This window comes from Leucoraja erinacea, chromosome 24 (assembly GCF_028641065.1).
Source record: "Leucoraja erinacea ecotype New England chromosome 24, Leri_hhj_1, whole genome shotgun sequence".
Taxonomy (NCBI): Eukaryota; Metazoa; Chordata; class Chondrichthyes; order Rajiformes; family Rajidae; genus Leucoraja; species Leucoraja erinaceus.
The window spans coordinates 19,105,959-19,123,609 of record NC_073400.1 but is presented as its reverse complement, the minus strand read 5'-3'; the positions used below and the strand labels follow the sequence as shown (position 1 = coordinate 19,123,609).

Here is a 17,651-nt window from a genome sequence, read left to right as displayed (position 1 = left end):
TGAATCTCCATGATGGGCTGCATGGCCACTCCAGCCTTCGCGTATGCTCGGCCAGACTAACTGTGGTCCCTCCTCTTGCTGAGGCGCCGCAGGCAGCAACAGATCACGCCGGCTATAATGGCCATGGAGACCGTCAGCGAGGTAGGTAACCGTGGCCACTACGGCAGGCTATCAGAGGGTACCAGACACTGCGGGGGCAAGGGGAGGGGTGAGTTCAGAATCGTTGGGGAGCCTCGCGCACACAACTCCCTGATGGGTGACAACACATCTTCCAGATGCATGGGATCTAAGGGGGGTGGAGGCTTGGAGAGGAGGAAGATTGGGGGGGGAAGGAAGAGGTGGGAACAGATGGGAGGGGGGAGCAGTGGCAGGGAGGGTGAAAGATGGGAGAGGACGGAAAATGGGGAGAAGGTGTGGAAAGAGTGAGGGGAAGGGGGTGGGAGAGGGTAGTGGTGGGGAGGTGGACAGCAGAGGGGTGATGGTGTGAGGGAGGGGCAAGGGTTGGAAATTGTGCAAGGGTAAGGGAGTAGATGTGAGGTAGGGGCAAGAAACTGAGACGGTAAACTCTTCTACCACGCATAGAGTTGAAGCACAGAGGTTATATTTACAAATCAAGACAACATAAGCACAGACAGTTTGGACTGTTCTCTCACTTTAAGACAATATTAGCAAGTAAACTGTGTTTCAAGGAAGATAATGGAGCATTTCCCTCAGTTCTTCATTGGTGCTGCAGCTAAATTCGGCAGCTCCCTCCCGAGTAAACAGCATCATGGGAGTTTTCATCAGAACGGTTGAAGATGAAGCTCACAACCACCTTCCAAAGGATCAGTGGGGTGGGCAACAAATGATAGCCTTACAAACAATCCACACATCTGAAAATGCATTTTAAATAATCAGTAACAGCGCAGCAGTCATTATACATGTAAGAAGGATATATAGTTTCCAGGTGGGTTAGTTAGTCTGCAGGAAAGATGTTGGTATGGATAGAGTGAATGCTCACAGTCTTTTTCCCAGGTTAGCGGATTCTAAAACTAGAGGGCACAGGATTAAGGTGAGATGGGAGAGATTTCAGAGGGAGCTCAGGGGGCAACCTTTTCACTCAAGAGGGCAGTCCATATCTGGAATGAGCTGCCACAGGAAGCTATAGAAGTAGATATAATTATGACTTTTGAAAGACATTTAACAAAGGAAGGGTTTAAAGGGTCATGGGACAAATGCAAGCAAATGGAACTAGCCCAAGTGGGCAGTATGATCGGTTTCCCTGCTGCTATTCTTTGCTGAGAGTTCAATTAAATGTGCAAAAGGAAATATTCGGTACAGGTGGGTTGGATGGGATAAAGCGCTTTACTGGGATGAAACTCACGATTTATATTATGTAATGCTGAAAATGTTCATACCACTATTATATTTAGAGGCCACCCTCATGATAGTCTACTGGATACCCACTTCCCTCCAGCAGCAGGTATCTTTATCCAGAAAGATGCCTGTGCGATTCTCAAGCCTAGCAATTCCTTTTTGGACCATCTTGACTTTTAGAGGATTTCCACAAAACCCATCTCATACAGTTGGGAGACCATGTTGCAGTTACATAAGACATTGACAAGGCCACATTTAGAGTATTGTGGTCAGTTTTGGGCACAATGTTATAGGAAATATGTTGTCAAGCAGGAAAGGGTGCAAAGATTTACGAGGATGTTGCCGGGACAAAAGGGCCCGAGCTGTAGGGAGAAGTTGAGCAGGCCATTTAGGTACATGGATAGTGTAGGAAGAAACTGCAGATGCTGGTTTACACTGAAGATAGACACAAAATGCTGGAGTAACTCAACGGGACAGGCAGCATCTCTGCATGGAAAGAATTGGTGATGTTTCGGGTCACACATGGACAGGATAGGTTTAGTGGGATATGGGCGAAACACAACCACTTGGGATTGGTGTACATGTTGGTCGGAGTGGGTAAGTTGGCAGAAGGTTCTGTTTCCACGCTGTGACTGCCACAACTTCCAAATTACACCTTCTTTGGGCTGATGTACATTTTATTCCCTTATACCGTACAAATTCCATACTTTTCAAAATATGAGCAGCCATGTTGTAAGATTAAACATACAAAAATATACAACTCCATTAAAAGAATTCAAAAACAAAATTTACAGAAATTACCTACTTTACTGACATACATAAAACCGTGTGTTAAATATCCACATCTATGTTAATACAGCACCATAACAAGGAGTACAATGTGGCTGCAGCATTTTGTGTCCTATGCTTCAAGGAACCTTTTGTTACCTTAAAATGCTATAAAGATCATGCTTGCTGTCTAAATGACCAGAAACTCCATGGCCCACTAGTCCATATAATACATTCACAACAGATGAACTTGTTCACTTTACTGAACAGTAGCTTGGTGAATCGTGGGTCCTCACCCATTTCACACCCAAATAATTCAAAACACACAGTTAATTTGTGGTTGATTGAGGTAGCACCTTCTCCAACGTGGGAAGTGGTACACTTTTTCCACCTTTTCTTAGTGAACATTAGTCATGGCCAGCAACGTTTTAACCTTGTCATGTTACTCCATCAAACATCTCTCAGGTGCAAGAATGGATTGGAATCCCAATCTCCCTCGTAGCTTTGTGATAAAAAAACAAGTGAACCTTTGCATCCATGCATTAAATAATATATTCAGCAAATTGATAGAACTAATATTCAAAGTAAAATATTTATTTAAAAATAAGTGAGGATTAACCTTTTAAAAAGTTTGTCATGTAGCAGTAGATACCAATTTTCAGTGTGCTTAATGTTGGCAAAAGGTCATTAGGAATTAGTACATATTTCACATATGCAGACACTTTGCATTTAGGTTGGGAAGTGCATGGCAAATGAATTTAGTCTAATAGGATTTTAAACAACGAAAATGAACAGGGAGAATCTTGATCCTTTGGAATTTCATTAACTGCAGATTAATGCCAAATAATTCATTGCCGATTAATGCCAAATGATTCCTACATATTGGAGTGAATAAGACGGACTAAGCTCACGGCAATTCTCCAAAATTATTTTGGTTGATTGTAATTCCATAAATGTTGGTACATTGGGATTCTGTTGTGGGATACTTGGACGTACTCCATGAACATGTGATCATAATTTTGGTCATAACTGGGTGTAGAAATTGGATGGTGTATATCTTGTTCGATCCAGTTAACAGCAAAAATACTCAAAAAATGGACAACCAAGCTACAGTTCACAAAGACCAAGCATTGTACTTGGGTCAGATCTCACCCATTCCATACATAATGATGAAATAGGAGCAACCAGGGAAGTACACCAGATCGCAATGCCACCAGTCTCTTATTCGATTACTTCCCACAAAGTATCTCGTCCTGTTTACTGAGAAACTAAGCTGAAGAGTTACAGCCCATAAAACATCTGAAACTAAAACAGTAAAACAAACAAGATAAAATGAATCAGTAAGTTGATATCAAGAATAAACGAGGTGTTCCACCGTTTTAAGGTCCTGGGAGAAAGTAATAGTTGAGAGGTGCAAGACAACAAAATTAAAAATGCCATGGACAGATATATCAAAAAGCATTGCCTTTGCATTCTTTCCCACCAAGAAGCATATTTTGGTCCATTCAGAAACAAAAATCAATAATCAGTGAAGGAATCATCTGGTGGTAGATGCCCGTGGTAGTGGAAGCCAATAACTGGTTGCCATTCTTGATTGGATTTTGCAAGAAAAATAGACACGTACAAAGCCACCTGGTACTGTATCTTTATCACTGTATCTACTCTCCCAGGCAGTGGGTGTGAGCATCTTTACCAGGATCGTGGCCAAGTAATGTGAGAAGCAATTCGGGTGCCCAATCATCAAGCCCCATCACAAGCTAAACAATGCCACATTCAACACCCACAAATGTATTTTCCAGCAGCTCCTTGTGGTATGGCATTTCGCCTCAAAACCATAAATAACAAATAAAAAGAAACAGCTAGAAATTCCTGTTATAAATTAAAAGTATGGTCTCTCCGCCTGCAAAAATCTAGCAACTCATTTATACACGATTACAAACAAGAGACTAATGTACAAAACAGGGTTGGAAATCACTGCAAGAGCTCCTCCCAGCTGATTGGCTTTGAGAAAACTTCCCTCTCAAGCCAGAGATCATAGTTCATTTGAAACTCCTCTGGTAATATCAGCTGCTGCCCTAGCACGCTCTGCAAACAGTTGTCTACTGGGGCAAAATCAGGGTTGCTTGGATTTTTGTCGTATCGGCGGTTGTTAAACCGTTCAATGTTGGCTCTCAATGCACATTCCTCAGCTTGGAAATCCCATGGCCGAGCATCAAGATCTGAAAATAACATTTTGTAATCATCAGAAAATCATAATTGAAAACTTATTTTTAAATCGCATCACTTCCAAACTCCCCTGCAAGATATACACCATCCAATTTCTACACACAATGACAGATTGTAGCGAGGTCAAAAGCCCAGACTCAAGATCCGACACTTGTCTGCAAGGTATACTCTCACATCTGAATTCAACCAGGTTTTCTGGTGTGTCACTGATTAAGTTAGTGATGATGGAAAATCTATTTCACAACACCATATCCATCACTTTCAAAGGGCTTGCTGATTATTTTGAAAAGTTTACTGCCTGAGAAAGTAGTTGAGCCAGAGGAGGCAGGTACAATCACAACGTTTTAAAAGCTACTTGGACAGGACCATGGATCGGAAAGATTTGAATGGATACGGGCAAAACTTGGGCAAATTGGACCACCAGAGATGGGTCATCTTGGACGAGTCATGGACGAGTCGGGCTGAAGGGCTAGTGTCCGTGTTGTATAACTCTATGCCTGTACTTAAATATACACGTGAATTTTAAATGCTGTTGTAGTACCGATTTCCAATCTTTTATCATAGAAATACAAGTCCCGGCCACATACCGTTTCCATAAGCCCAGTCATCGTTGAGTCGATGGCGCACCTTCTGGTAGATGGCAGACATGGTCTTCATGTTGCTCTTGCGCCACTGGCGCCCCAGGTATTTGGTTTGGACCTTGAGCAGCTTAAGGACATACAACTGCATCATGGCCTGCTTCACCTTGAGTGCTCGTTTCAGGATCGGAGCCGATTTAAAAACAACCAACATCTGGAGAAAATACATGAAATCTCTTTCACTGAAGATAGTAACTCTTAAAATATTCCTTTCTGAATAGTGGTATTTACACTTAACCATGCCAACTACAATTTGGTAAGCAGATGAATTCCCTACTACAAAGGTACTTTACAGGTGCCTGGAGCTGTGATTATCTGTAGATATGTTACAAAATAGCATGATCCCACACATTGATAAGTAACAAAACTTAGAAAACTGAAATTTTACATGCAAGTTAGACAGGATGGAGAAGATGGATACAAAGAACTGCAGATGCTGGTTTACAAAAAAAAACACTAAATGCTGGAGTCTCAATGGGTCAAGCAGCATCTCTGGAGAACATGGGTAGGCGAAGTTTCGTCATGGATGGGTAATGTTTAGGAGGGTTAGGTTTTTATTCCATAGGACATTGGAATCAGAAGAACCAGAAAGCACAGGTTTAAGGTGAAAGGGATGTAATTTAAAGATCTGTAAATATGTCTTTCACACAGAGAATGGTGAATATCTGGAACAAGCTGCCAGTGGAGGTAGTAGAGTCTGATACAATTATATTGATTAACAGGCATTTGGACAGGTACATGGATAGAAAAGGTGTACAGCAAAATGATCTATCGCAGGCAAGTGGGATCAGTGCAGATAGATGTCACAGTCGGCATGGATGTAAGGGCCTCTTCTGTGCTGTATGCTTACTCCAAATTACAATTGGCCTCCACAATACTTACCATGGTCCTGGAATGTTTCCATTTGGTCAATTTATTGAGGATTCGAAGTAGGTTTATGCAGGAGAAGAGGTTCCGCCAGCAGAATTGGTTGTTATCCCCTGCTTCCTAGGTGGGGCAAGAAGAAACCAACATTAAGGATATTTATTCTGTCATCAAATAAATCAGATATCAGCATCCAGCATTGAACAGTAATCGTTTTAATAACAGATAGTGATAGTAACCGGTGGGTTACTTCTCAGTCATAGAATGATAGTGGGGGAAACAGGCCCTTCGGCCCAACTTGCCCACACCAGTTGCACTAGTCCCACCTGCCTGCGTTTGGTCCATATCCCTCCAAACCTGGCATATCCGTGTGTACCTGTCTGTTTCTTAAATGTTGGGATAGTCCCAGCCTCAGCCACCTCCTCAGGCTGCTTGTTCCATACACCCACCATCCTTTGCGTGAAAATGTTACCCCTCAGATTCCTATTAAATCTTTTCCCCTTTACCTTAAACCTATGTCCTTTGGCCCTTGATTCTCTTTTTAATGTGCTTTAGGTGATTCGATAATACTCTGTTTGCCTATGCAAAGTGAGTTAACTTAGGATTGCAACCAACATGTAGTCAGTAGCATTCCACAGAATTTCAGGCTTTTAAATTTCTGTTTTCTTGGTTTTGTTACGTCAATGCATGGGATGAATGATCATGCACCTGACTATTGTCTAGAATTTATTAAGATTGTTCCAATCTTCAGCTATGTTAAAGAGCTTTCTCTTAAATCTCCCCAGCTATGAAAACTGCCTATTTCCATCGCTCGGAAATTGCTGCTGCACCTGCTGAGTTTTATCAGCTTTTTTGTGCATCATTTTCGTAATGAATGAAATTGTCATAAACCTACTTGTATGTGGTCAATAAAAATATGATTAAATGAGGTGACAATAGCTGACAAAAACCCACTTACTTGAAGTGTAACTACTAAGTGTTTCAGTTATGTAGCATAACAAAATATAAAACAGTTTAAACATTTCCCAAATTTACAGTACAAGAATTTTGTTCCTGCAATCTTCAGTATGTGGTCAGTAACAAGAGGGTGATTAAATGGACAGAAAAAAATGAGGTAAAAGGGCAGAAATATGCAAACAAAATGGTGTGTGCAACTTAGTTGAAGAAAATGAACATTTTAGGGACTTCGTTTCAGTTATGAAGCTCAACAGAGATTTGGTTAATGCTCTTCGGCAACTTACAACTTACGTCAAATCAAACCGAGATATTCTGACTAACAGATTCACATACAGTCCGAAATTCATTTCCTGGGAAATATTGTCATTGTCGTGTTATTGTCACCTGCACTGAAATACAGTGAAAAGCTTCGCGTTCAATCCAATCCTTGCTTACTTACCAAGCTCTCAGCTGTCAGTTCAGGGAGTTCATGTACAACACAGTAGGGGAAATCCAACACAGAAATGCTGCAGAAATATGGGCATAAATGCAAGAAATTAATAATCAATCAAAAATTGGATTTAAATAAACACCTTTGTATCAATGGCTTTTTGGTACATGCCATCTTCCAAAATATTTTAAGAATAGCCCCTTTAAAACCCTTGCCCATGTCATTAGGTCATAGATTCAATTCCAACTCCATAGAGGAAAATATTCTCAATTGACACCTCAGAGTGCTGGCTGGACACCGATAGACGTGCCTTCTGGTGACTTCAAACTGATGGTAGATCCACCATCACAGTTACTTTGAAAATAATAGTTTATGAAGAACAACCAATGCAGAACAGTACAACACAAAAACAGGCCTTTGGCCCACAAGGTCTGCGCTGAACTGTGCCAAGATGAGGGATTTTCCAGGTATTTAAACCATTCAACCAAGTAAAATTTTCTGGAATACTGTTCATTGATCTGTAGAATGTTCTGTTATCTACATTATAACTGAGAATACACTAAACATTGTTTTTGAAGCAATTGGGGACTTTTCAATGGCATAAAACTGTGAAAAGGATTGAAACTTTCCCTCATAATTCTCAGACATGGCCAATAACTCCATTCCAATGTCTAAGCCATTGCATTTCACCTCAACCACAAAAATATAAAGAGAGATGCAAACAGCCACTGAAACAAGAATGCCCATTGAACCAATTCTAGGTCATCCAACCAGAAATATACCACTGACCCTCAGTTCACAGCCTGTATCAAATTCCGCCTCTACAATCTTGGTCAGGAAGTCTATTCAGATGCTGAATATATTCAGTCCAAATATTCTCCAAATTATGTCTAAATTTGACATTTATTTGATTGAATTGGTGTCCATGCCCTGGTGTGAAGTAGTATTTAATAATGCTTGCCTTGCTATTTGCCTGCCTGTACACCAAGGATTAACCCCTTTAAAACTATCTCCATCAGCATAAAAGCTGAGCAATAACTGCCTTTGACCTTTTTGGGAAAAACGCTGGAGTCTGTTATTTATGAGTTGCACCCACGGTTCTGTTGGGTAGATTCAGGATTTTGCCCCAATGAAGAAGAAATGACAATATATTTCTCAGTCATGGTGCTGTGTGAGGGATTGACTGGGGAGAGAAAGTGGAGGTGCCAGCAGGAACAGGCTGGTTATTTGCAGCCCCAAAATCAAAACAGAACTGAACTTCTGTGCAATGTTTTTTGGTGTTTCACTTGCAACCAGAAATGAATCTCTGGATTTTGCCCTCTAATCTCTCTAGCAGCAATGTCTCTCTTGATTTCATGAGTACAACTCGACCCAAAGTGAAATCATGATTGGACTTGAACAATATTTAGCATCTGTCCTACATTTTGGTTTGATAGCACGATTTGCTTTCTTAACCAAGATTAGAGAGGGCAACCTACTTAAAAATCCAACAACAATTGAGAACGTGTTTGCACGAGCAGAAATTTACAATGCGAGAACAGACAACTTGTTGAATTATGACCCAGTTTTTGGAGTGATTAAATTATAATCCCAAACTTTAATATGGCAAGAATATTCAGAGGTTTTACCTGTTCTTAGCTGTAATGTAGGACATGATATTCTGATTGAAGAACTTCAAAATGAGTGGAATGCAGTTTGCAAAAACCAGATGCTGTGCCATGTACTCAAACTGCAGAAAAGTAATACGACAGAGTCAGGTTCTTCAACATCTTTTCAATACAGGCAAAGAAAGAAAAACACAGTCTCAAATGTTTTCTTTGACTCTATTTGAGAGTTCGCAATTGGCAAATTGGCAAAACTATTCTCAAGACACCGAGTCAGGATTTAGAGGAGATCACAATCAGATGATCGCAGAATATTGAACGAGGTGGCCCCAGTTTCAGTGCCAGAGTAGATTCTTCAACTTTTATTACAAGTGCAACAATATTTAATTCAAGTACCATTGTTCCCGCAGATGGCATTTCCGATTAAAGTTTACATGAATAACATCCGTACACATGAAAGACAACAGCCACATTTTTGTCAGGGACATGAACAGTGGGTTAATATCTTTGCAGGAGTAACATGATAAGAAAGTGCGAAACTGCAAACAAAACTCCCCACGTCCTTACATGTCACTAAATATAATGGGTTAAGTGGTTGATGTAACAACATTACTCACCTGGTAGACGTGATTGAGTTTGAAGTGCTTAAGTAGCAGCAAAAGGACAGCGGAAATTGCCTTCACAATGATCTCTTTGTGTCTGTTAACATCGACTCCCAGCTTCATACTCTGTAGCACCGTGGTACTGTCAGGATAAAGTGCGCATCACAGCATTACTGTACGATGGGGTGAGAGTCACAGAGGCAACAGAAGATGAAGAGGCAGAAATAAAGCTGCTGGGATAAGAGGAGTGGGGATGAGAAATCATTATTGGCCTTTGCGAGCTAAAGGAGAGACAGCGCAGGTCCGAAAGGAAGCTAATGTGGATGAAGAGTTAAAGTCTTTACAAAGAACTAATGGCAAGAGGGTATGAACTTTACAGACACCTAATGTGGAGAAAGGCGGCTCACCTGATGGAGAACAGGATGTTATTAAATATTGCTGATTATAGGAAAAAATCTCAGCTTCTGAGAACAGCAACTTACCAAGATAACTTAAAGTTGCAAAATATTAAAATTAAATTACTTTCAGTGAGTGACAGATTTTATCTAGGTAATTATGGTAATTTATCTTCCAAATGTCATGAACTAACTAATTTGGGAGAGCAAGCATCCTATTTGCCCAAAAAGAGATGAGGAGACATACGGCATTTCTTCTGGGAGGACATCAGCCAGAATGTTGATCGAGTCAGTCTTTGCTTTTGAGGTTGGAGCTGCCGCCAGAAGAATCTTCAGTAAGGCAATCTGTAAGAAGCGTCGAAGACAGAAATGGAAGGAAATTATGTTTTTCTGATAGGATTTGCATCATAAATCCATCTCGGACCTGTATAATGGTTAACCTTCCCAAATAAATGACACCTAGGTCTTCCATGTGTAGGAAGGAATTGCAGAAGCTGATACACACAAAAAAAGCTGGAGTAACTCAGTGGGTCAGACAGCACCCCTGGAGAAATGGAATAGGTGACGTTTTGGATAGAGACCCTTTTCGTCAGATCTTCTTGCAGTATAGACAATGGCTGTTGAAAACTATGGTCAACAACTAGTGAACATGGGAATATCATTCACACAGTGCATCGATGTTGACCACAGGGTACAAACCCCACACCCGATAAGTTTCATTTAAGTTAATTTGGAAGAAAACAACATTCAAAGACATCATTCCTGAAAGCTTTGCCTGTGTTTATTATTTCCCAGCAAACCCAAAGTGTTGGAGGAACTCAGTGGGTCGGAATAGACAGTTGACTTTTGAGGTTGGCACTCTGCTTCAACTGATTGCAGTGGGGGGGGGGGGGGGGGGGGGGGGGGGTGGAAGAAAGCTGGAAAAGAGAGGCAATTAGTAGTTAGCAGCATGGTATTGCAAATTGCATTTCATGCACTAATGGTGTCAGTTACGGTGGTGGTGCAAGTTGGGTGACGTTGACCCAGGAAGACTGAAGGATCACATTTAAGTGCTTTTCAATTTTAAAAACTAACAAACGTACATTCTTCTAACACTTCATTAGTCTTTCTTGGTTTCAACCTGGTTCAACTTATCCTAAATTAATCCAAATCCTATCAGAAAGAAACAGTTCAATCTTTTCACTTAGATTATTGAATTAATTTTCATTATAGTTATTTGTAAAATATTAAAGACTGTATTTTTTATTTCATACATTGGATTCTTGAAAGCTCAACATGAGAGACTGACGATAGATACCAAAAACTTAGAAAAACAATGAGAAAGGCTTAAAAGTATTTGAAGAATTTAGTAAAATCCATTCCAGCAAAAAAAAAAAAAATCATAAAGCACTAAAAACTATTGAGATCATGTGGATGAACAATGCCGTAAGGGAAAAAAATAGCGTTGAAAAAAAAGGAAGATCAATAAAATTTAATAATTAAACATCATGTGAGATAGTCATCATACATTAAAAAATGAAGTTTGGCATGGAATGGAACAACTTAGGGAGAGGCTAAAAAAACAACATATTTGTGAGGAAATATTTAACAGGGTGACTGATCAAGTTGACATTATTTTGGACGCTAAATGACACTACACGTAAAATAGATAATGAAAAGAGAAAATGAATTAGGGACAAACTATAAAACCTCTTGCCCTGAAAGATTGCATTTGCAAAATAATCCAAGAAGCAGATAGCATTGAATTCATCATAACATAAAATATTTGAACAAAAGTGTATTGCCAAAGAACTAGAAAATTGCTGGCACATGTATTATTTAAGGAACAACATAGAACATGCCAATGGGATGCATAATCCATTAAGACGAGCATCTATATAACAAGATCATGGAATTTACATTCACAGAAAGAATACAAAATGATCCAGAGAGCAGAAAACATGTAACCATGTAGGTGTTGCATCCAATTGCATTGATGCATTTAAAGAGACGATATGCATGCAAGGTAGAATGAGGCAGAGGTTTACTGCAACAAATGACGAGAGCATGAGCTGCAGAGAGCAGTCGCTGAATCATTTCTGTGTCAACTATTCGACATAAGCAGATGCAAACAGAATTAATTCAATGACTTTGCACTCACCATGTACTGAGGCAGACTGGGAAGTATACCCTGATACAGAACCTCCGCTGGTGTCAGGTCAAATTCTTCATCTCCCTAAAATCAGAGAAATATAGTTTCACTAATAATACTTAAAATTATTCCTGCAACTGAGTACCGTGCCTGGGGAACTGTGGAAAGGACATACCGTACCACAGTAGGTCACTGTGTTGGCCACGCTTGTTACTGGGAAGTTTTGTGGACTAACCACAGTACAAAACAATTAAAACCATATTTTACACAACTAGTGATATATATTACATTATAAAGAGATTAAACAGCATTACAAAACACCAGGTTGATGTTGAGCAGATTACAAATATATGCTGTGAGAACTAAACAATTATTACTTTGTGAGCACTTCAGACACTTAATGACAAGTTGTATGGAGAATAATCCTTTATCTTATTTGGGGACATGTTTTATAGCATGTTTTTACAGTATCCTAATGTTGAGCAGTATATTGAAAAAAACCCAGATATAGACTATTGAACCAGATTCAGACATTTATACCTCAAATCCATGTACTCACTTTTGTTCCTGAACCCTTGAAACTCTAACTTGTCTAAAACCTTTCTATTTAAAATCCCAAAAACTTCACAAGTCATCTTAGTCTTCTAAAGAAAGTTTTTATTTCCACCAGAGCAGGAAAGTGCTTCGAATTTTAAGATTATGCCCCTTTGTTCTGGATTCACTTCCCAAACAAAAATATAAATCCAGTTAGTTATTGCTTGGTGCAGTTTTAATTCTTCTTGTTGAAGGAAAAAATTGATCTCATTAACTAATCACTGACAAAGAGGTATTCGATAGTGAATGCAATAATATGATATCGGGAGCATTGGTAAAGAGCTTTAATCTTCCCCCCCCCCCCCCATCCCAAATATATTCATTATGTGTATGCTAAACAATCCATCACTTTTAAAGACTACATTATTGCCTCAACTATGCATGAAAAGTCAATTTTCCACCAAGTGCAGGTTATACAAATGACCAGACTGTCAAACAATACCAGCCAAACCATACCGCAGAAAGTGGCTTCTTCAGATATTCCTCCTCTTTCTTGATCTGGACTTCAGCAATTGCAATGTACTTGTGCTGTTGAGTAAATAAATGATGAGTGTACACGTTGAAAAAGAAAATCTGCATGTCCATTAAAACATTTTTTAATTTTTTTATAAATCCACTACAAATAGATGTTTAAGATTTTGTCGAGAATATGAGCCCTGGTAGACAGTATAAAGTTGGACCGCCTTCACCTACCTGTTTAAGGGTTTTGATGCTTTCATGGATGGGCCGAGGCAATCCAACAACTGTTTCAGTGTCACTGCAAGGAAATTAGGGAAATAATTTTTCAGATTCAGCTCCCAATGCAGATCTTCTGGGCCTACGGGAATATGCTTCCCACTCACAGATCAATTTTAGATGAAATATACCTTATTGTAATGTTCACAGAACAATTCCAATATTTCTATTACTAATATTCGGTCAGCTCTATAAATGTGGCAATTTTAAGATACATTTAGGTTGAGCATTCTCATACACTCAGCGACTACCCAAAGCTAAAATTCCTACAACCTATGAATAGTACAAAGAAATATATCGGATCATTTATATTATCAGCCTACTTGCAACTGAGACCAAATATTCCTGCTGTGAGCTTGGGTCAAACAGGCATTGCCAGGTTCCACGGGCACAATAACAATTGTCGTAGCAGTAACTTATGAATTTGTATATTAACATCTACCAAACCCACTCAAAATTAATGAGAACTATTCCAAATAGAATAACAGAAAAGAATACTTGCCTTCCTAAAGTATAACCGATGAATTTACTTCTGCTAGATTCTAAGAATGTTTCAATGTCCTTTTCCCTGTGGAAGGAAACAAGATTGTTCATCGTCATGTGGAACATATAAGTATGCAAAGAAATGTGGAATAACCAATTCAAGATTTCACTTAAGACACAAGTTATCAATAATGCTGAATAATGAAACGCCTAGAGTGGATGTGGGGAGAATGTTTCCAGTAGTGGGAGAGTTTAGGACCAGAGGACAGCCTCAAGGGCCTGTCCCACTTGGTGATTTTATCGGTGACTTACGGCATCATTGACTGACGTATCAGGTCACCGAAAAAGTTGCAGCGTGATGACGTATTGATGCATGGCGCCGCCTCAAGTGTCGCAACATTTTTTTTGTCGCCGCTGGATTTTGAAATGTTCAAAATCTATCGGCGACCCTGGTACGTCAGTCAATGACGTCGGCAGATGCCGAAAAAAATCACCAAGTGGGACAGGCCCTTCAGAATAAAAGGACATACCTTTAGAATGGAGATGAGGAGGAATTTCTCTAGCCAGAGGGCAAAGAGTCTATCATTTATTGCCACAGAAGGCTGTGGAGGCCAAGTCATTGGGTATTTTTAAAGCAGAGATTGATAGGCTCTTGATTAGTAAGGGTGCAAATGATTATGGGGGAGAAGGCAGGAGAACAGGGTTGAGAGTGGGAAATAGATTAGCCATAATCAGATGGTGGCGCAGAGTTGATGAGCCGAATGGCCTAATTCTGCTCCTTAGCGTCTTACAATGTTGGAACTCTGAACCCAAACAGAAAATGCTGAAAGCAGTGCGGATTGTCAAGGGCAGGAACATTATTTTTACAGGCGAATAACCCGTCAACCAGCAGGCTAGAGTTTCGACGGTCATCATCCGTGTTCACTGCATTGGAGGGAAATTAGTGACAGGAACATCACAGCCTGGCCAAGTGCAGAAGGGGAAACTCCTGACAGTGACCACGGTAGGCTGAGGGAGAACCATTGCAACCAGCAACAAAGAGGAAACAAATGCCAAGTTATATTTTGGCAATATATCATACTTTTACGTGGAAAGTATAATGATCCAAACATGAAAACAAAATAAATAGGCAGGCCCACTTAGCGCACGACTAACAGGGACTAAGTTGAGAGGGAAAAGATTTAATGGTAACTCCAGGGGCAACTGTTCCACATAGAAGGTGGTGGGTGTATGGAACAAGCTGCCAGAGGTGGTTGAGGCATGTACTATAATAACATTTAAAAGACTTAGAACAGGTACATGGATAGGAAAGATTATTTCTTAATGGACAAAAGGGGCCAAACGCATGCAGTTGAACTGGCATTGATGGGGCATCTTGGATGACACGGGCACATTGGGCAGAAGGGTCTGTTTCCGTGCTGCATGACTATGACTAACTCCTCACCTCACTTTAGGGGCCCAAGGCAATCCCTTGGGCAGTGATAAACGCTCACAGGTCGGGTGGTGAATTGGTGGTGGCAAAACCTCGTCCCTTTCCAAAGAAAATGTTTCTGTTTCAAGCGAATTATCGTTATCGTCATTCTCATCATCCTCCTCACGGGAATCTTCTGTTTTATACGGGTCTTTCTCATTGTAAGCATCCAAATTATCTTGCTTCATAAGAGCCTGTATTTGGAAATGCAACAAATGATCTTTCAAGAAAAATAATCGATTTGCACCAAACAATTTAATTTTCTGTATCTATATTTCTCCTAGTATTTTTGAACGATCCTCCCTGACAACAAGCCTATGTTCCTTCTGAATGTGATCGGCACATGCTTGCAAAGAGCAGATCTCCTTACATCTAGTCTTGAAATACACCTCTCTTTCATCTATTGAAGACTAACAGGACACTAGACTATCAGAGCACGATTGTGATGAATTGTGATGAGTTTTGCTGAAGAGAAATCATAAATCTTGTTTTATTAAATGGCAAGTGACTAGAAAACGGAATTACCAAAACGATCCTCCCACAATCTTCTGATAATTAAATATGAGAACGTACACAGAACATAAAATGCAGAAAAGTACAGCACAGGAACAGGTCCTATGGCTCATATCATGGCAAACATGATACCAAGCTAAATTCATGTCCTCTCTCTGCCTGTGATCCAAATCCCTCTATCCCCCTGCCTATTCCTGTGCCTATCCAAAACGTATTTTAAACACCACTATCATATCTGACATCACCACCAGCACTGGCAGCCTGCTCCACACACACACCACCCTGCGCAAAGAGCATGCCCACACATCTCCTTTAAAACATTCTCCTTTCACCTGAAAACTATGTCCACTAGTTTTTGACATTTCCACCCTGGGAAAAAGGCTCTGACTATTTACCCTATCTATGACTCATAATTTTATATACTTCTAGGAGGTATCCCATCAGCCACCGACGCTCCCCCGAGAAAAGCTTGTCCATCCTTTCCTTATAACAATTTTCCATGTGCACACCTCTTACTTACCATCTTGATTAAATCCTGATGCAGATCAGTTAACTAGATTACAAACTTAATGATAGGCTGAGACAACACTAATTTACTGGTACGTCAACAGTTGCATTATAAGTGGGTGGATGAATGTACATGGACCTCACCTTGTGCTCTCTGCGGGCTCGCTTCTGCTGCTGCTCTATCAGGTCAGAGGCCGACGCCGGGGGTGAGGCAGCTCTCATGTTACGGATAACCTTGATACTGTCTTCAGGAAGTGGTGGGAGACCAAGTGCTTCACGCTTCTTCACTTTAAGAACTTGCAAGTCTTCAAAGCCTCCCAAGGATAACTGGTTAAAAAGTAAAATAAAGAGATCTCAAACAGTTATCCGATCTCGGCCTGCAGCATCATCGGTCCATTTCCCTCCACATATGCTGCCTGCCCTGCACTTCCAGCACTTTCTGCTCAAGATTTCCAGCATCTGTAGGTTCTTGTCTCATTATAATAGTTCAACTAACCTGGACAGATGAGATAATGTAATTTTGGAGTATTTTAATAATCCATACATGTTAGTCCAATTCAAATGTTCGTTATGCGAGTGAACAGGATATTCAACTTTGGAAGGCACCAATTCAGACCAGACATCTCATCATTGACTCCATCTTTATTTCACGCTGCCTCAGTAAAGCAGCCAACATAATCAAAGACATGTCCCACCCTGGCCATTCCTTCTTCTCCCTTCTACCATCTGGCAGAAGGTACAAAGATTTGAAAGAGCACACCACCAAACTCAGGAACAGCTTCTTCCCCTCTGTTATCAGGCCCCTGAACGGTCCTTCCATAAGCGAGGGTTCTGTCCACCGCATTGTGGACATTGGACCGTCTATGGAACTGATGCTGATGACTATATAGTGCGTTCTGTATCTTCCCCTATTGCAGTTGAGTTTGACAATTGTATTCATGTATAGTAAATCTGATCTCATTGGATAGTATGCAAAACAAAGCTTCTCAGTGTACCTCGGTACACGTGACAATAATAAAGCTAAACTACAGCATACCCTGTTCAATACCTACTTGTCGAAAACCTATCCATTAGAATTACTGGACAGCAACTGGAAACTAATTACTAATATATCAAGGAGATGGTTCAGAAGAAGAACCCCGACCTGAAGCTTCACCTATCCATGTTCTCCAGAGATGCCGCCTAATCCAGTTACTCCAGTAATTATGCCAGTATATCAGTATTTAGCCCATGATGCTGAGGTCTAAATTACACTTTCAAAGTTCATACAACCAACTCAACACAAACCAAGGAAAATACCAGGATCTTTCACTGACTTTACAGAACAGCCTGGCTTACAGAACATTAGGATTGGATAATTTTACTGAATTAGGTGAA

General features: G+C 40.3%; 1 protein-coding gene across 1 annotated transcript in view; it reads right to left on the bottom strand.

Annotated features, from left to right (window-relative positions):
• Window positions 1-2,012: 2,012 nt before the first annotated feature.
• The window catches only part of strip1 (striatin interacting protein 1), a 31,306-nt gene continuing 15,667 nt past the window's right edge, over window positions 2,013-17,651 (bottom strand). The window contains exons 9-21 of the mRNA XM_055654645.1: window positions 16,419-16,601; window positions 15,228-15,448; window positions 13,803-13,868; window positions 13,259-13,322; window positions 13,022-13,093; window positions 11,981-12,055; window positions 10,088-10,185; window positions 9,461-9,587; window positions 8,868-8,968; window positions 7,249-7,315; window positions 5,871-5,975; window positions 4,938-5,142; window positions 2,013-4,343 (exon numbers count right to left, since the gene is read on the bottom strand). Coding sequence (XP_055510620.1) covers window positions 4,096-4,343; window positions 4,938-5,142; window positions 5,871-5,975; window positions 7,249-7,315; window positions 8,868-8,968; window positions 9,461-9,587; window positions 10,088-10,185; window positions 11,981-12,055; window positions 13,022-13,093; window positions 13,259-13,322; window positions 13,803-13,868; window positions 15,228-15,448; window positions 16,419-16,601 — 1,632 coding nt within the window. The 3' untranslated portion in view covers window positions 2,013-4,095. The remainder of the gene's footprint in view (window positions 4,344-4,937; window positions 5,143-5,870; window positions 5,976-7,248; window positions 7,316-8,867; window positions 8,969-9,460; window positions 9,588-10,087; window positions 10,186-11,980; window positions 12,056-13,021; window positions 13,094-13,258; window positions 13,323-13,802; window positions 13,869-15,227; window positions 15,449-16,418; window positions 16,602-17,651) is intronic.